Source organism: Triticum urartu, chromosome 3, assembly GCF_003073215.2.
Source record: "Triticum urartu cultivar G1812 chromosome 3, Tu2.1, whole genome shotgun sequence".
NCBI lineage: Eukaryota > Viridiplantae > Streptophyta > Magnoliopsida > Poales > Poaceae > Triticum > Triticum urartu.
This window is the reverse complement of record NC_053024.1, coordinates 681,769,895-681,787,791: the sequence shown is the minus strand read 5'-3', so window position 1 is coordinate 681,787,791 and position 17,897 is coordinate 681,769,895. Positions and strand designations below refer to the sequence as shown.

The following is a 17,897-nucleotide window of genomic DNA, read 5'->3' as shown; positions in this document are numbered from 1 at the left end:
ATTCATTTTAAATCATGGTTGTACAACGAACACTAAAAATAATAAAAATTACATCCAAATCCATAGCAGCAAGCGACGACTACAAGCATTGAAGTGAGTCGAAAGCGCGCCGCCGTCATTGCCCCCCCCCCCTCCCCGCCCACGCCGGAGTCAGGCACAACTTGTTGTAATAGACAGTTGAAAAATCATTATGCTAAGGCCTCATAAGACCAGCGCAGTAGAACAGCAACCACCACCGATGAAAAACCACGCAAATCGAAAAGATCCAACCCAAAGACACATGGACAATAAATAGTTCCGACCAAATCTATTGAGGATAGATCCGCCGAAGACACATCTTCACACGCTCACCAACGATGTTAGATGCACCACCGGAACAAGGGCTAGGCGCGAAGACCTTTATTTCATCTTCAGGGAGTCGTCACCGTTTCGCCTTCCTAAGCAAAACACAAACCCTAAACAAACTCAAAGGAACGACTAACAACGGAGCCCACCCCCTCCGCCGGCCCTTACTAGAATCCACAGCATCCCCCATGGCCCTAGGGCCATTGCGGATAAGGCGGACCTGCGCCGGTGCCGGCGAGAGGCACGAAACCTAGCTTTTTTTATCTTGAGGAGGAGGAGGCGGCGGCTTACTACTCAAGCTTGGCTCAATTTGCCTAGGCTTTATTTGTTTTATAGGGTAGGATTATCACAGAATATGAAACTTGTAGGAAATAAGATGACATGTATCTGAAATTCTGTGATTATAATTAGGAAAAAAAGATGTCATTTGGTTCACATCATAGAATTTTTTGATTGACTCTAGACTCATGTTTATTTTATTTTGAAATATGAAGAATACAATCTCTTTTCGAGTCTAAATATGAAGGATAAGAATCAATCCTATATAGGAATAGATATCCATTGCTATGAACCAAAATGTTGTAGAGGAAAATTTCCTACAAGCTCCAAACAGGCCTTAGTGGGCGAGCAGTCCTATTGATGGCCAGGCCCTATTTCGAACTTCGCTGGCCCAGTACAATAACCAGTCCGGCCCAATAAACCCAGTAAGCTGAGGTTATCCTGCTTCGCGGAACCCTAGCCGACGGACCCCCTTATATACCGCACGCTCTCGTTTCCCTTTCCTCCGCCTCCAGCTCCCAGGTTTGTTCCTCAATCGGCAGCTTGTTTGCCGGCGTTTCTCTGTTCTTGATACTTCCTCGCCTGTCTGGTTTTTGCTTGATCTGTTCCTAGGCTGTGATGATCAAAATACCTACCTATTTTCTGAGGGATTTCGATCCCCCTGCAGAGAAACCAATTCATTCTTCTGAGCCTTCCAAGATCTGTGCAGTTTCTTGATTTTTGCGCTCGATCTTATTTTGCAACCGATTCTGAAAAACCAGATTTGAGTTGATGGGATGATAATCTCTGGCAGAAAATCGTTTTTAGTGTTGACCAAAATTACAGACTACAATTATCTGATCAACTCTCGAATCTCGCTGAACCTCTCTGTTCTTTCGCCTCTCTGTATCTTCACCTGATTATCTTGGTTTCTGCGTTTTATCCTTTTTTTGACCGATTGGGGAAATTAGATCTAATTAATGGTTGATGTGATGATAACCTTTCACAGAAAATCATATTTAGTGTTGACCAAATTACAGACTACAATTATCTGATCAACTCTAGAATCTCAACCAATCTGTTATTTCGTTTCCCGTGAGCTTCGCCTGATATCTTTTCTCCTTGCGCTGAATTTCTTTGGTTACTTTCTTGCATCCGTGCACAACAAGCCGATGCTCTGGATGATTAGAGGAAGGAAGCATGGTAATGTGCACGGAGATGGACTGAATTGGTCTGCATGTCTGCCCGCCCTGACGCCTTCGGGCTTTGATCTCGCGGGCCTGGATTTGACCCACACTACCACTTACCCCAAAAATATCGTTTAGTTTTCAGTAATCACCTCGTTTAATCTGTCGGTAGTCGATTTCTCTGTGGCCTGTTGGATTTGGTTAATTACCTCTGTAGATCTATAGGCCTCGTCAATGGCTCAAACTGTTTGAACATTGATCTCAGTACGTCTGGGCTCGGTGGCTAATTAGCCAGTTACACACAGCAGCCACCACCATGGCAGCAATCTCTGTGCGAATGGTCAGTAAGCCCACCTATATCGACATGTTTTGTTGTGCCAATTGAAGTAATGACTCTTTCTTGTGCTCACTTCTTTGATACATCAACTCACAATGCCATAACTGAACAGTTATTCTGCTTGATAGTACAAATGTAGTTACAGTATGATGATTTCTTCAATTTAGCATCAAACTCAGAATTAATCATAATCTAGTTGTAGTAATCTTGTTGTTTATTCGTTTCAATACTCATTTTAGAACTTAGTAAGGCAATAAATTGGAGTCTCTGGTGCGCTTCTTATTAGCGTAATTCAGCGCTGTAGGTTGCCAAGAGGAAACTTGGGCTATGATTCTGGCAGAAGCCATTTTTTGAGATGGCTTTTGCATTCAACTTGTCCATACATATCTTAGCAATGAACTGAATTTTGTTTGTATAGGTGTATTAGGGATGCCATGAGGTATCTGATGCTTGGTCTTTTTTCATGGCCTTGTTTCTCGTTAGATTGGCAGACAGCGAGAAGGAAACGGGTTTTTGCGACACTGGCTGCTCTAGTACCAGGAGCTTTCTGTTACTATACCCCCGTTTACACCTATCAATGAATTGTTCTTTCTGCGGCCGGCTTCAGTATTTTGTCCATCAGTGATGATCAACACTCGTTAGATCCCTTGTATGATATATTATTGAGCTGTGCTTATTCTGCATCTTTTTTAGTTCTTGGTTCTCTGTGATGATGAAAACAGATGACGAGTCTGATGTAATCCATTCTATTAAACCATGTGGACAATCGAGGCATTTGTCTGAGAGAGCTTAATAATTTTTTTTAAATGACTGTGTTGCTGACATTATCAGGAAGACAATTGTTGTCTGAACTATTTGATAATAATTTCATTGTGCATTCTGGGTGTCTTCTTGTTTGCTATGTTTGACTTAATGGGTGAAGTGATGATATCATAACCATACCACATTTCTGCATTCACTGTGATGATCAATTTACATCATGCACTACCATCTGATATCCCATTGCTATTTCCATAGTTTAGATATTTTTACATGATTAAACTTTCAGCTCTGGTAACATTTACCCAGAAGTCCACAGTGCTTTTTTCCTTGTATTTTATCTCCCTGGTTCTATTTGTTTCATTTTTCAGAACTTAAATGGATTAAATGGATGTGATGATCCTTTCCCCAAAAGATCGACTATGATTATACTGTGCGCAAATGTAATCCCATCAGGATTCCAAGCCAGAAATCTGATCCATCTTTTGTACTTTTGTTTTCCTTTTCATATTTTATTGTTGTCTTCTGGTGAGTATTTGAATGCTAGGCAGGTTTCATTTCTCCAAATTATCATGCACTATAGAAGTGTTACTCCAACCGTCACCACAAATCCAGTTAAGAGTATTATTATTTCGTCGACTTAGCATCAAACTCTAAATCAATAATCCTCTGTAGTTTCTGTCACTTGTTATTCATTTGGGTCAATCTGAAACTTCTGAAGGCAATAAATTAGAGTCTCTGGTGCACTTCTTAATAGTGTAATTCAGCGCTGTACGTTGCCAAGATGTATCTTTGGGCTAAGATTCTGGCACAAGCCATTCTTTGAGATGGCTTTTGCATTCAACTTGTCCATACATATCTTAGCACTTAACTGAATTTTGTTTGGAAAGGGGTATTAGGGATGCCATGAGGTATCTGATGCCTGGTCTTCTTTCATGGCCTTGTTTCTCGTTGGATTGGCAGACAGTGAGAGGGAAACAGGTTTTTGCGACACTGGCTGCTCTCATACCAGGAGCTTCCTGTTACTATACCCCCGTTTACATCAATCATTTGCTTCTTTTGTTCTCAGTGATGACCAACACTGATTAGATGACCGATTCATTCCATTCCATTAAACCATGGGGACAAAATGAGGCATTTGTCTGAGAGAGCATGTTAGGAGTTGAAAACACTTTTTTTTCACCCCTGCCATTCTGTATGATGAAAACAGGTGACGAGTCTGATGTAATCCATTCTATTAAACCATGTGGGCAATCGAGGCATTTGTCTGAGAGAACATGTGCTTCTGTGCTATTTTTTCTGATTTATTTAACTTTGTGATTGTGAGGAGGACAATTGTTTTCTGACGATAAATTTCTCCTACTCTTTCTAAAATTCAAATTGGCACAAATGGCACTCCCTACAGGGTTTGTGACGACTCACCTTGGAGATAGCGTTGAGGCAAATATTTAGGGGTGATGCTCATGTTATGTGGAGCCTCCTCAACAGGAGCCTCACACGTCATCTTTGTATCTACTAGTAAGCGTGTATGTGCAATGCATGTCTTGTTAGACTTCAAATATGAATACTTTAAAGATTAAATTGTCAAATCCACATATACGTGCAATGATTTGGATGCATTCCCTAAACTCTGCAAGTTTAAATTTTGATGAGGTCTCCCACAATGTTCTGAGATTAAATACATCACCGACATCTATCCCTATTGCCACTCGGATAGAATAGCTATAAATTCCAAGACTTGTGAGGCATTACTGAATCAACATCAAAGGCATCCGACCCTTCACAGTTTCACCTAAAACAGTCTAAACCCCACTATATAAGTTTGAAGAGACCATCAACTGAATGTTCTTATAGATTTTTCATTATAAGATGGCAAGGTCTCAAATGAAATCACAATTTAATATTTGTTCTTCAGGAAAAGCTAGGAAGCAACCAAAAAATAGTGAGATAAAATAATAACACCAAAAAATATGTGCCAATAAATGTGAAGATAAAAGATCATAGTTTTAGCTCATGTTTTTCTTCATTCTACAGTTACCACTAAGCTTAAAGAATAGATGATTTCAAGTTCTGAGTACATTAGTCAGCAGGTCATCAGCATTAGCTCATGTTATCGATGGTAACATGCTACTGTAGCTCAGGTCACAAACATTCAGATTGTACAGAGTACAAAGCAAAGCAACATCTACAGTACATTGATTCAAATAATTTCATGTGTATCTTGTCCCAAAAACTTGCACTGTGATCTTGTGCCTTCTTCAGTCAGATTGTATTTCAGACACAATATGACTTTTGTTTGGTTTTCAGCACAGGAACCAATCGCAGCACCCAAACCGGGACGACATGTGGTCGATCTACCCACCGGTTTTGTCTCGCCTCTACCCTTGCCTACTTCTTGGTCATGTTGTTCTTCGCCCGCGCCTTCATTTGATCGGCATACACCTGAAATAAAATTTGTACAATTACAGACAGCTGGGATTTGTTTCAGTTTTGTTAAGAGTATAAAACTTAGAGCAGAGCTGGCTGAGGGATGGTGTGGCGGCACCGCCTAGTGCCGCTCCTTGAATGCTCCAGGCTGTCATTTGGCGTCATCTCTGTGCCTACGCTTCTCGTCAACACCGACGACGACGACTGCAGCGCTGTCGCCGGAGCAGCCGCCTGGGTGTGGAGCTTCATGTCAATTCGGCGGAAGTATTTCCTCTGCCGGAGATAGTCTACTTGGGAGGTTACATTCCATGTGCCATCCTCCCATCTTTATTATAGGCATCATTTCTATTGATTTTAAATTTGCATCAGGGTGTTTAATTCCTGTTGGCTAGAGTTCAGAAGATATTTTTCTCAGACATTAGTATTTCCAAAATAAAACCAATAAGGTTTAGTACGGAGACTATTTTTGAGTTATTGACAGGAAAAAACAAACATGTGCCTTGTGCATTAAGTTCACTTTGCAGGACAATATATTGCCTATAATCATATGTTCACTGAAACTTTCAAGAAATGTTCATTCTACCATAGAACTATGATATATTGAGTGCCTACTGACAAGTCAAAAATGAACTTTTACTATTTTCATCCCATCAAAAGTTCAAATAACCAGATCATGACATGTAGGTCAGAGATACACAAGAAATTCAAATGAGCAATAAAGTGGCAAGTAAACGAATCGAATAATCTAGATAGTACCTTTACAAGTGTGTTGTAAGCCTCTAACAAGTGGTCAGCAGCTGGACCAAACCCATGCAACCATGAAACCTCCATCATGTGGGTCCAAGGATGGATTTCCTACAATGACAAATAACTTCTATCTTATCACAACTCAAAAACACATGGAAAATGATAATCAGAGGTACAAATGATATTCATGTGTGGCTGTTTGTCTGGAATATAAAGAGGAGATACATGGGGAAAATTACATAACGATGCATGAGATATTCACCTCAGTGTATGTCATATTGAAGGATTTTACTGTTACGGGAAACGATTGCAAATGTTCCCTCAACTTCAGCTCTGTCTCGACATAGTCTTCGTTCGGATTATAGTCATACTGGGCAGCAGAGAATACCCTGTTAGTTCAAATAGTATACTGCAGTGCACTGTCAACAAACTAACTAACACAATATGCATTGGAATTTCAGATAGAAGTGTATAAGTTGATTTTAAATTTATGACCAAATCACAACAGTACGAATACGGAAATAGGATCCAGTGCTGAATTTATACCTTTGAGGCTAGCTCATGGACAAATCTGTTTGCAGATTTGACATCTATTTGGTATACTCAAGAGAGCTTCAACTCTAGTTCTGCTATATTAGACCTGCAAAATGATAATCAAAGGAATGAAATTGTGTTTTTTCTTGAAATTGCTTGTCAACTGGAAGTCACAAGATGGCAACATAGATCACACTATTTCGGAATTATATGGTTGCTAGAAATCTTCACCTTCTAAGACAAGAATATCGAATTGGGTGCACTTGCAGGGGGTAAATTGATTGTATTTGGACATCTTCAGGAAAAGGCTTGCACTCCTCTGTAAAAATCTGTGCATGTTTCTCTGGAATGGAACCTACAAGATGTACATCCTTTACTAACTGCTCATCAACACTACCAGGGAGCAATTTGTCAGGTAATTTATATGATTCAGATGCCCTAATACTGAGGTTAAAACATCATATTATACTTTTTGTACAACAAAGTATATTTTGAGTGAGATAATCCTTTCTGCTTACAGTGCTGGAAAATGTTGGACTGAAAATAGCTACCGATTATCATAATATGACTGTAAAAATAGTCTTATGTACGATAGAAAATACAGACTTATGTATGATACTATGCAAGAGCGTAATTGGTGGACAAACAAGTGACCAACTATGTTCTAGTTGCTAGCCCTTAAGTTGTCTTAAGATCTAAGAGAAGTAGTGGAAAACAGAAATGGAAAACCTACAACATTTTGCCATCCAAAATGTAAAGGGCTGATCTGAGAGGCCAATCAAAAAGAAACATAAGAAAGTCCAAACAAAAGATAGCAATCTCACAATATGATATGCCTCAAGAGCATCATTGCCATGTAAAAAATGAAACATGATCGAAACTTTTTCCTGTCAGAAACTTTGCCCATACCTGCAGCAAAGTCCATATATCAATGATCAACAAAGCAGTGTGCATTTCTTCGTTCTTGAACAAGCACAGACAAAAATGTCAGAGGGATAACGGAGAGAGGGATGATAGCTGCTCAAAGAAAAATGACAGGCAGCACACAGATCGTTTCTAAACCAACCACCGCCACATGTGGCCTCCGAGCTCCAATTCATTTCCATCGTCGTGAACTCCCTGGTACACATGTGCATCAATTATTTAAATAGAAGGACTATTTTCTCATTTATTGATTCTGTGTATGTAGCAAGAGAATTACAAAAAGAAACGTGTGTGCCTGTTAATTGAAACTTTGTTAATTGAACTATTTTGACAAGCACATACTTATAATCATAGAGGCTGCATATGACACATGATCGTCAGCCATGCTCAAGGCACTCGGAACTGGCAATACAGATGGGCTTGTACCTTGATGGAGGTCATGTGAGTTCCCCAAACTGGTCGTCGGCTATGGGTTCATCGTTGGGAGTTGGGATTGGATTGAGATGCAGGACCACGTGCTGGCAGCAGCAGCAGGTGAGGAGGGTGGGTGGCCTGGCGACTGGAAACCATGGGATGGGTGGGGGCGGGCGCGAGGATCAGTAGCAGGGGTCCTCCGGTGGCGCGCTCAACATCAGATCGGGTAGGGCCGCAACGCCTTAGCCTCCGGCGGCGGCGGCAGCGAACGAGGAGGCAGACGGGTCCCACTTTGGTGCGCGAAATTCTGATCCCCGGGGAGGCGCCGGCGCCGGGCGGTGCAAGAGAGGCCCAGGGGAGGGCCTGAGAGGCAGCGGGGACAGCGGGGAGTGCGATGGGTGGTGAGGTGTGGGGAGGTTTTTTGGAGGCGCCAGAGATCGTGCGATGGTGCGAGGTGTTCTCTTCAAAAGCGATGCAAGGAGTTATTTTGGAGTAATTAGCGGCAACGTGGGTGCGGGCTGTGGAGAATGCCAACCATGTTTTAGTGCTAAACATTGGAGTCGTCTGGATCGTTGGATCAAGCAGTTTGAATGGATGAGATGAATTGGTTCTCCGCCCTCTCGTGCCTTTATAGGGGTAATAGATTATTATTTGATCTAATACAGAAAAACTCTGTTTTTCATTACTATTCCTCTCTCGTTATACCCAGACCAAACTCATCAGAGATAGATACAGAGATATGAATTTGTTAGAACAAACAGTGAAGAAAGTGACGAACAGAGGACAACGTTGTTGGGCGGTGGCAGCAATACTGATTTTAGAAGTCGGATTTATAGGAGATCAAGTTACTACGCAAATCCCAAAGTCTACTTTTGGATTTTTACGTGTTTCCCAATCCAAGACACAAGAAACCTAGCCCATGGGCCTATCGGTCCAAACGAACCGTGGTGAGGAAGAGGCCGAGGCCAGATCTCCGCCTCACTGGTTCAAAGAAAGGGCAGGAACTGCCGTCTGTGTTGCCTGGAAGTCAAAGAAAGGATGGGAGATGTTTCCCATGTCAAATCAAAAAAGAGAGATCAGACTTGGATCTCCCACTTTTTGGAATGTTCCAAATTCCACTTGAGCATCCAAATCTGGATCAATACCAGCAAAAAGAGGTAAAAGCATCTCAGGTACCCTAACTTGCACAGAATGTGATGTTTTAGTCCCAAACTTATAAAATGCAACTCCATCATACCCCAACTTGCAGTGGATGTGATGATTTAGTCCCCGGCCCATCATAGCTCGACAAGTGGCAGCCAGGTGGTTGGACTGGTCAGCGCCCGCACTTTTGCAAATAACACCCTGGAGTCTTCTCTAATTAACGAACTCTTTGTTTGTATCTGTCATTGCCGTCGAGAGGAAACGCCGCTGCAGGGCAATCTCACCTCCCGCCGTCGCCCTAGCAGCCAAGCTCCACCTCAACCCCGACGCGCCGTCCTCGATATTGCACGCCCCACCGGTCGTCCATCTGCCCTCGGCCGCTGTCGCTGCGTTAGTTCGCTTCGTCCATCTAACTCTCGCCATGCTCCTCTTGTAGACCTTCAGGCTCGCGCACCCGTGACCTTGCGGCAGGCCTTGACCGTCTGCTGCCTTGTTATGGATTAGAAGTTCAGTTATCCACGCTTGGCTTATCTAGTATGATTGCATCTTAGAAACTGAGTGACGTTAAAACTTTCTTCAGATGCTAGGAAATAACCGAGCCAGCACTGGAATAGGCAACAGCTTGAACCAATATACGTACAATTTAAAACATGAATTTGCATTGGACATGGCCAACTCTACAAAGGTGAACGCTAGACTGTCCATGACCGTGAGCCTCTGTCGTCTACGCCCTGCTGCCTGGGAGCCGTGGCGAGGATTACGTATTTCTGTATGACCTTCTTGTCAATGGCAGACAGCTCGCTAGTGGTGTCCGGTGATTTCGCCACCACCGCCATGAACCAGGCCACCATGAGCAGCGTAAGCCATTGCTTGACATATGGCCTAGCAAGGAAGAGGACAACGCCACAACGGTGTAGGTAGGAGACGTCGGCGAGACCTGTGACATGCTGCCGAGCGCCTGGTCTACGAGCCAGGCTGGCCGAGGAAGGGACGGGAGATGGGCTTGCGGAGGAAGAGGATGCATGCGGACGGCGAAACCAGATGAAAGGGGTAGCCTTAATCTGTCTGATTAGCTGAAAATTAATATCCCCAAATTGCCCTTAAATTACAGTGCACGCTGTACTGCTAACCAAATTCGAGCAGTATACATCTCTTTGGGTCGTTGGCTCCCTCTTTATGCATTGTGTCTCTCTTTTAAGGATTCTTTCTGGGCGGTCGGAGTTTTCGAGTGGAAGAGACATGTTGAATGATTTGCTCCCGGGCCCAATAGTACCATTTTGTCCGTGGAGGAATTTTTTCCCCAAACTCCAACGTTAACATATGCACAGTGTGTGATATTATAGGCATAGGAGAACTAAACTAAATAAATGCAGAGGGCATTAGGAATGAGAAACATAATCAGTTCTGTAGGTTCCGTATATATACGACTGTAGGAGTACCAAACGGCCAACAGGTTGCACTTGTCTGATTTTTCTCCTTGATCCGTGCTGGAGCTGCCAAGTTTATGCCCTTAATTTCATGCTGCTTGCCGTGATTTTCTGCAGATCCAGAGAAGCGGCAGAGAGTTCCCTCGGCATACAACCGATTCATCAAGTGAGTGATCAGTGGTTCATTCTAGTTCCCCGTTTTAGCTTGAATCTTCTCTCTGGCAAAATTCGTATGCATGATGCATGATTTCCAATGTACGTATGCAGAGACGAGATTCAGCGTATCAAGGCCAACAATCCGGACATCACCCACAGGGAGGCTTTCAGCGCAGCTGCCAAGAATGTAATTAACTTCATCTTCTCTATTTCTCAACACACATTTTGATCGGACCGGGTTTGATCTTTGATTTGTTCAATACTTTGTGTATTTATCACCGATCGTCTGCATGCATCAGTGTGCTCATTTTCGACACATCCATTTCGGTATTTACCACCTCCATGCTCCCTCCCGAAAAGGTTGTACTGCAGGTTAATTAGAGAAGACTGCAGGGTGTTATTTGCAAAAGTGCGGGCGATGACCGGTTCAACTACCTGGCTACCACTTGTCGAGCTATGATAGGCCGGGGACTAAATCATCACATCCACTGCAAATTGGGGTATGATGGAGTTGCACTTTGCAACTTTGGGACTAAATCATCACATTGTGTGCAAGTTAGGGTACCTGAGGTGCTATTACCTCCAGCAAAAACATCTTGGAACAATGTAATGTGTCCGAAAAAGAGCGAAGCAGTTCACATGGGCAACTCCCGGCCCTACAATTAGTCATGTTAGATTCCATTTGTTAGAATAAATCTGAGATGCATAATTGATCTATCGAGGACCAAGCAATCACATGAGCTAGAAACCGAGATTTGTTAACGAGGTTACCGATATGATTACATCTCCGGGGCCTGACTACGGGCTCTCCTCCCCGTGACACCGTCACAATACCGCATCCTGGCCATCGGTACACACCACGTGCTCCCTTGCGTGTCGGTGCCGATTCCATATCCTGTCTACACACCGTATGAGTTCAAATTCAATTGTAACCTACCTTGTATAATAACATTCGACACAAGTCATCCTCGATGACTTGAATGGAGTCAATAATTAACCATAGTCCCTAGCAAAAGTCCATAAGCCTAGCATTGTTGGGGTGATATTTGGTGGCACGTTTGGATGGCTCCGTTGGAGCCTTTTGTTGGTTGCGTGTGTAAGTTTGTATGGTACTAATGACTTTCTGGAGGTGCTGGTACATCCAGAATGATGTTGTGCATATGAAACCTGTCCCGCTAATGGTATCATGTAGGTTCTTGTAGCGCTACTTGGACTCTCTCATTAGAATTAAGTCAAACATGCATACTGACCCTATGAAACGGAAGTCGATTTTGCAATATGAACCAAAGGTGCGTCGAGCTGGCCCTGTGGTCTCACCCTTGCCTGGACTCCATAGGGGCGCGGCTAGGTCAAGCTGAATACAGACGGCTCATTTACAGAAGACGGTTCAGCTGGGGCGGGTATGATCTTCCGTAATGAAGCAGGAGTCGTTATCTTTTCTGCATGTAGACAGTTGTTTGCTTGTCTGATGCGTTGGAGGCAGAACTTTATGCATGCATAGAAGGCCCACCCTTTGCTGTACAGAGAAGTGACTTATCAATTGTTATTGAGATGGACTCGCTAACGGCGGTTGGCATGATCTAGACGCGTGAAGAAGATAGATCCGTCTATGCATCTCTGGTGAAGGAAATCAGGTACTCCGTCCCATGATATAAGAGTGTTTTTGACACTACACAAGTCAAAAACTTGTATTCCCTCTGTGTGATCTAAACACTCTTATATTAGTTTATGAAGGAAGTATTTGTTAAGTCTTTGAGAAACTTGTATTATTCATGTAAATCATAGTCAGAATAAGGCTAGTGATTGTCTGGCTAGTTTTGGTAGAACTGAAGGCAAAACCATGACGTGGATCGGTTCAGGCCCTTCTATGGTCATCGACTTGGTGATTGAGGATTGTAAGGACATTGTGAGTAAGCAATACAATATTTTCACCCGCAAAAAAAAAATGTTTGTGTTTGTGTGGTTATGTCAGTGATTCAATCTTGATTCAACGGGCTAAGACAAATCGTTTGCTTCCATTTTGAGAAGATCGGCAAAGGAAGTCCCACTTTCATATTTGTTGCACTTGGATTGAAAACACCTCGAATTCTGAAACTCACGTGTTCACTTAGCATAAAGTTTCAAAATATTCTCAAGCAAAAGATCATAAAAAGGCCACCACAACATCATCATGTGCCAATCTATAAACAAAGTGGAGTAATTTTTTTTGCAGAAAAATTTCTAATCTATTCATCTTCAATCATGGCAGTACAACGAACATTAAAAATAATAAAAATTACATCCAGATCCGTAGACCGCCTAGCGACGACCGTAAGCACTGAAGTGAGCCGAAGGCATGCCGCCGTCATCGCCCCTCCATCACCGGAGTCGGGCACAACTTGTTATAGTAGATAGTCGGGAAGTCGTCGTGCTAAGGATCAGCGCACCAGAACAGCAACCGTCATCGATGAAGAATAACATAGATAGAAAGGATCCAAATCGAAGACACATGAATATAGACGAACAACGACGAGATTTAAGCAAATTCACCAAAGATAGATCCGTAAGAGATATACCTTTACATGTTCACCAACGATGTTAGACGCATCACAGGAACGGGGGCTAGGCAAGTGGAGTATTTTTTGAAGGAAACGCGGACAGAATTGTAAGGTGGACTGATGACTCCATCGGCTGCCGTATCCAAATCTGCTTTCGCTTTCACTGAAAACTGATTGCCATGTGCCCATGCTGTTGCTGGTGAGATACCCTCGGCAAAGATATCTGCAAGCCGCTCGCCGCCGGCGGCATAGTCAGTCGATCTTGCCGGAGGTGAAATCTGATGGAGGGGAGCGGCAGTGGCAAGCACTTCATCCTCGTCCACGGCCTCTGCCACGGCGCGTGGTGCTGGTACAAGCTGGTGCCGATGCTCCGGGCCGCGGGGCACCGGGTCACCGCGCTCGACATGGCCGCGTCCGGCGCGCACCCGGCGCGCATGGACGAGGTGGCGTCGTTCGAGGACTACTCGCGGCCGCTGCTTGACGCCGTGGCCGCGGCACCGGCCGGCGAGAGGCTGGTCCTGGTCGGGCACAGCCTCGGCGGGCTCAACATCGCGCTCGCCATGGAGAGGTTCCCGCGCAAGGTCGCCGCGGCCGTGTTCCTCGCCGCGTGCATGCCGTGCGTCGGCAGGCACATGGGCGCCACCACGGAGGAGGTGAGTAATTGTCCCGCGTTAGCAAATTTTACACAGCTCAGAACAGAAGTCAGAGGAGCTGCATCGTAATCGCTCGATCATGGTGACCATGCTGATTTCCCGCGATTCTCGCTAGATCATGAGACGGATCAAGCCGGATTTCTTCATGGACATGAAGGGGATGCTTCTGAACACGAGCCAGGGCCCTCGACCTGCACTCGTGTTTGGCCCAAAAATATTGGCAGCAAAGCTCTACGATCGAAGCTCGGCTGAGGTAATAGCAAGAATCCATTCTTTCCCGTCACAAATGTTATTTACGATGCTGACAGTGGTTTTACGTACGGCATGCAGGATCAGACGCTGGCTACGATGCTGGTGAGACCGGGGTGCCAGTTCCTGGATGACCCCACGATGAAGGACGAGGCGCTGCTCACCGACACCAACTACGGGTCGGTGAAGAAGGTGTACGTGGTGGCCATGGCCGACGCCTCAAACTCAGAGGCGATGCAGCGCTGGATGGTCGACGACCTGAACCCCGGCACGGAGGCCGAGGAGATCGCCGGAGCCGATCACATGGCCATGTGCTCCAAGCCCAGGGAGCTCTGCGATGTTCTGCTCCGAATCGGCGACAAGTATGAATGAATTGATTGTCCACACAGTTGCGACTTCGTACAACGTAATATCTTCGCTGAGAGTTAAGTTGGTCCCATAATACAATTTTTTTCTCAAATACACACAAACATGTGTATCATATATTAAAAAAAGATACAAAAGCGTTTTAAACACTCAGTACCATAAGAGGGAGTGCACCTTTTAAGAAAAGCTTTGTTGTTTGTTACTAGTACTTTTCTCAGCAATGCTACATCTACGTAATTAGTCTTACGTAATTAACGTAATAGGCCAGGTGGCATCTTTTTGTTGGGCGAAATTAGAGGAGGGAGGCGCACCCAGTTGAAATCAGGGGGGGTGGAGAAATTAGTTAGAAAGTTTACGTAAGGTGAGAATGTAAGTGTAGCATTTTTGTACTTTTCTTAGTAGGCGATGTTTTGTGGTTGTGCACATCCGTCGGTGAGGTTTGCGTTCGCCCTTCTTTATCTATAAAGGCTTGTGTTACATGCCAGACTGAATTCAAAAGTTATGTCAACGGAAAACATTTCTTCATCTCTGTCAGATTTCTGGCCATCGATCGTGTGTCACGATCCTTGCAAAGCTCTGTTGCGTCCTACATATCTTAACAAGCCCGCATTGTTTCCCAGCACATTTTTTTTTGAGAAAAGCTTACCAGGCTTTATTGATCAGCAAAAATGTTTGCCGGAAAGGGGATTTGAAAAGGGCTGGTGCATTGTCTCTGATTATAGCGAGATGAAACAACCCCTTGCCCTCAGGCGCCCCCCTAAATGGCCCATCAGGGAGGGTTGGCTCCTAGCGCACATTTTTTGGTTTATTACTTTTATTTTTATTTCTGAAATGGATACGTATTTTATTTAAATATTAAAAAGTTAAATATTCATTTATAAAATATTCATGCAATGTAAAAATGTCGACAGCATTAGAAAAAATGTTCTCGACATTAAAGGAAATGTTTATACAATGTCAGAAAAGATGTTTACATAATTCAAAAATATATGTGACATTTCAAAACTCTTCACATGTTTAAAAAAATGTATCGTGCCATTTGAAATTATTCATACGATGTAAATAATCATCCACATTGTGATTTATTTTAAGCACAATTAATAAAAATATACGTGACATATTAAAGAAATATAATCACACATTTAAAAAAATGTTCGTAACATTTTATTAAAAATGTAAAACATGTTCTGGTAGTTTAAAAAAAGTTTCATGCCATTAAAAAGTGTACGAAGTATATTTTGTTTATCATGTATTCGAAAGAATGACCAAAACACATATTTAAAAATAAATAAATTGTGTATTTCAAACATGTCCAAAGTGTGTCGGAAAAATGTTCCACATGTATACTGAAAAAAAGTAGACATGTGTAGTGAAAAAGAAAAAAAAAGTAGGAAAAGACCATAGAAAATCGGTCAAGAAACAAAGAAAAACAGAAAAATGATAAGAAAAACACATAGTATAAAAAGAAAAATAACTCAAGCTAGAGGCGCCACAGTACTGGGCCGGCCTACCGATAGGCGAGACCTCGGTATCGCAACGAGCGAGAAAGAGCCCTGACAATTCAAAAGATCTAGCAAAAAAATTTGTATGGGCCGATTGGCATTTGTTGTGATCCTACTGAGATCCATAACCAACGAGTTATAGTAAGCTCTGCGAAGGGAGTTACTAAGTTCCACATAACATGCATTCTTTGCAGGAAGGTGAAAATGGTAGGAAAATCTAAGGATTGTACTGTAGTTTCTTTATTTTGGGTGGTGTTTTCTTTTGTAATTGTCTTGTTACACATGTACTAAAATGTTGCATGTATGGCCAATTGTACTCTTGATATTTGAATGCACATGGAATCCTTAAATTAAAGTTGACTCACGAAAACCCACCTAACTTTGTAAGGCTAAAGTGTGGGTCAGCTTGTTGTGGGGCCCACATGCCAGTCACAACAAAGTTGGGTAAGTTTAGTCCGTGAATCCTGGTCTCATATACATTCTCATTGTTGTGGCTGTTTGTGCGCGGTCCTAAAATGGTGCCGGTTGGCCCTAGTGATGAATAGAGTGAAGTTTGAGGTTTGAACAAGCCAAAAATATTTGGTCAGGGATTGTTGACCACGATGCCCATGATACTTCGGTTGTTGCGTATCTCCTTGTTGAGATCCTCCCCACTTGTAAAAATTAGTAAGTTATACAATTCGTTGCACTTATGAGCTCAAATAATCAAATTACAACCAAAGATTGGCAATGTTGTTACTGCATTATAATAGGCAAATGAAAATTTTGAGGCATATGCATGAAGTATAAAATGCAAAACTCGGGTAAAATATACCGAAGATGTGTTATTTAGGTGTCTTTTGGGGTATCTTATATTGCACTTTTCAATAGAAAATAAAAAGAATAGCTACTTCTCCATCTGCAAAGATAGATACGATTTATGAGGGTACATCCATAAACTTTAACACAAAGAAAACAAATCACAAAGTAAAAACGAATGATAGTTTTGGTAGAAAAAGAAGTTAGGATAGTATACTATGGAAGAGTCTAGAACAAAATAGAAGTGTGTTGTAAGTTTCGTGCAAAATGTCTATAGGACTTAAGCCTAACCATCGGATCTTTTTAGATAGTACACGTGGTGGAATATTGTGCAGCAACGAGGAAATCCGCCGGCCAACAACACTCACAACTGCCACCTATCTACCATTGGATCGGCTTCATCCAATGGTTGTTTTTCCAAATTATCCATACATTATATAGTGGTATAGTTATAGAAATAAATGTACAAAAATGCTTAATCCACTTCGTTGGGGCGACACATAGTTTTAAATAGCCCGCTATAGCCCCGCTATAGCTCCGCTATAGCTGTTTGAGCATGTTGCCGCTAAATGATTTCATGTACAATTTGCCGCTATAGCCTCGCTATAGCTGTTTTTAAGGGTTGCCGCTATAAGCCATAGCCCGCTATTTAAAACATTGGGGCGACATCAACAACATCATCGTCGTGTTGGAGGCGGGTACACGGAAACTTGCCATGCCGACTATTGGTGATGCTCGTCGTTGGCATGCTGACCATAGGTTGGAAAGCCGAACGTGGTTGGTTTGCCGACCATAGGTTAGAAAACCTAGCCGAGCCAACGGTCTGACAAAAAAATGGTTCTGATGCCTTGTATGATATGTTATGGCCAGTTGACCTTAGAAAGAAGCAGAAGAAAACTTTGTGGTTGGCCATACAATTTTTGGGCAAATCAGAGAAAACAGGGGTGGTGCAACCAAAATTTTAGACTGGCGATTTGTTGGTCTTGGCAATCTACTAGGACGTCTACATAATATTCTTATTACATTTTCAAAATGCAACGGAACCAAAAAACCATCGATCACGGCCTCGCTCACTCTGTTGTAAGTTTTTTCTTTAAACTATGGTGACAATGTCTACTTTTAAATAAGGCAAAG

At 42.9% G+C, this 17,897-nt stretch overlaps 1 protein-coding gene, 1 long non-coding RNA gene and 11 other non-coding genes across 13 annotated transcripts; all 13 read left to right on the top strand.

Moving 5' to 3' along the window:
• Nucleotides 1-1,110: 1,110 nt before the first annotated feature.
• LOC125545905 lies at nt 1,111-5,884 on the top strand. The gene is made up of 2 exons (XR_007300347.1): nt 1,111-4,412; nt 5,194-5,884. It is a non-coding gene; the product is annotated as an uncharacterized LOC125545905 (long non-coding RNA).
• On the top strand, nt 1,233-1,321 carry LOC125549663. Its single transcript, XR_007301431.1, has one exon. It is a non-coding gene; the product is annotated as a small nucleolar RNA R41 (small nucleolar RNA).
• LOC125549713 lies at nt 1,391-1,470 on the top strand. The gene has a single exon (XR_007301440.1). It is a non-coding gene; the product is annotated as a small nucleolar RNA Z155 (small nucleolar RNA).
• On the top strand, nt 1,586-1,664 carry LOC125549712. The gene has a single exon (XR_007301439.1). It is a non-coding gene; the product is annotated as a small nucleolar RNA Z155 (small nucleolar RNA).
• Nucleotides 1,791-1,902, top strand: LOC125549759. Its single transcript, XR_007301481.1, has one exon. It is a non-coding gene; the product is annotated as a small nucleolar RNA snoR100 (small nucleolar RNA).
• On the top strand, nt 2,555-2,700 carry LOC125549747. Its single transcript, XR_007301469.1, has one exon. It is a non-coding gene; the product is annotated as a small nucleolar RNA F1/F2/snoR5a (small nucleolar RNA).
• LOC125549778 lies at nt 2,829-2,915 on the top strand. The gene has a single exon (XR_007301498.1). It is a non-coding gene; the product is annotated as a small nucleolar RNA SNOR75 (small nucleolar RNA).
• Nucleotides 3,042-3,128, top strand: LOC125549647. The gene has a single exon (XR_007301422.1). It is a non-coding gene; the product is annotated as a small nucleolar RNA Z195/SNORD33/SNORD32 family (small nucleolar RNA).
• On the top strand, nt 3,274-3,368 carry LOC125549649. Its single transcript, XR_007301424.1, has one exon. It is a non-coding gene; the product is annotated as a small nucleolar RNA Z103 (small nucleolar RNA).
• On the top strand, nt 3,786-3,931 carry LOC125549748. The gene has a single exon (XR_007301470.1). It is a non-coding gene; the product is annotated as a small nucleolar RNA F1/F2/snoR5a (small nucleolar RNA).
• LOC125549781 lies at nt 3,950-4,037 on the top strand. The gene has a single exon (XR_007301500.1). It is a non-coding gene; the product is annotated as a small nucleolar RNA SNOR75 (small nucleolar RNA).
• Nucleotides 4,079-4,162, top strand: LOC125549779. Its single transcript, XR_007301499.1, has one exon. It is a non-coding gene; the product is annotated as a small nucleolar RNA SNOR75 (small nucleolar RNA).
• Nucleotides 5,885-13,324: 7,440 nt separating the features above from the next.
• LOC125545904 (probable esterase PIR7A) lies at nt 13,325-14,559 on the top strand. Its single transcript, XM_048709962.1, has 3 exons — nt 13,325-13,848; nt 13,964-14,101; nt 14,179-14,559. The coding sequence occupies exons 1-3, from the start codon at nt 13,477-13,479 to the stop codon at nt 14,467-14,469; spliced, it is 801 nt and encodes a 266-aa protein (XP_048565919.1). The 5' UTR covers nt 13,325-13,476; the 3' UTR covers nt 14,470-14,559.
• The last annotated feature ends 3,338 nt before the right edge of the window (nt 14,560-17,897 follow it).

Bases quoted from the DNA above. Each gene is read 5' to 3' on its own strand.
- LOC125545904 (XM_048709962.1), top strand. From the start codon at position 13,477: ATGGAGGGGAGCGGCAGTGGCAAGCACTTCATCCTCGTCCACGGCCTC. The intron at 13,849-13,963 runs GTGAGTAATTGT...GATTCTCGCTAG, and splicing joins TGGGCGCCACCACGGAGGAG to ATCATGAGACGGATCAAGCC. The intron at 14,102-14,178 runs GTAATAGCAAGA...TACGGCATGCAG, and splicing joins ACGATCGAAGCTCGGCTGAG to GATCAGACGCTGGCTACGAT.